Source organism: Austrofundulus limnaeus, unplaced genomic scaffold (assembly GCF_001266775.1).
Source record: "Austrofundulus limnaeus strain Quisiro unplaced genomic scaffold, Austrofundulus_limnaeus-1.0 Scaffold25783, whole genome shotgun sequence".
In the NCBI taxonomy this organism is placed as follows: Eukaryota; Metazoa; Chordata; class Actinopteri; order Cyprinodontiformes; family Rivulidae; genus Austrofundulus; species Austrofundulus limnaeus.
Genome location: NW_013978185.1, coordinates 1 through 466, shown reverse-complemented (window position 1 = coordinate 466; position 466 = coordinate 1). Strand labels below are relative to the sequence as shown.

The 466-nt window shown below is 54.7% G+C and overlaps 1 protein-coding gene across 1 annotated transcript; it reads right to left on the bottom strand.

Annotated features, from left to right (window-relative positions):
• Positions 1-450, bottom strand: LOC106512862 (uncharacterized; the record flags this gene model as incomplete). The annotated part of the gene is given in 1 exon segment (XM_014001375.1): positions 1-450. A coding segment is annotated over 1 exon segment (383 nt), but the record flags the coding sequence as incomplete, so codon positions are not given.
• Between the last annotated feature and the right edge of the window lie 16 nt (positions 451-466).

Sequence of the window (466 nt, the reverse complement as noted above, 5' to 3'; positions counted from 1 at the left end):
GAAGGCCACGTTGGCTGAAGCGAGGCCGGTCCAGACTCTGGAGTCGGGCTGTAAGAGGCTGCCGGTGCAGGCTCGAATTCCGTAAGCAGTGAAATTTCCAGAGTTGTGTCCGAATCCTCACCGATGTCTGGGTGCAGATCAGGTCTCGCAGAGCTGAGCCAGCTCGACACATCCTCAGCTAACGTTTCGCTGCAGACGCTGTCGAACATCCGAAGATCATCAACGGTGAGCAGCGGGAGTTGGTAATGTTCTTGCCCAGTCAGCTGTGAGGCGGGTGGTGTTGCAGTCGCTTCTGGTGTGGAGCCCAGGAGGGGAGAGGTCGGATCACCGGTACTCATCCCCCATAATGATGAGAGGAATGACTGGCGTAGCGGACGATACATTTTTTCTGAGGTCTGAGGTTGTTTAACGCTCGCGTGGTTATTATACTGTGGAGAGAACGTAAGGGGTGGAGTTTAAACTAGAG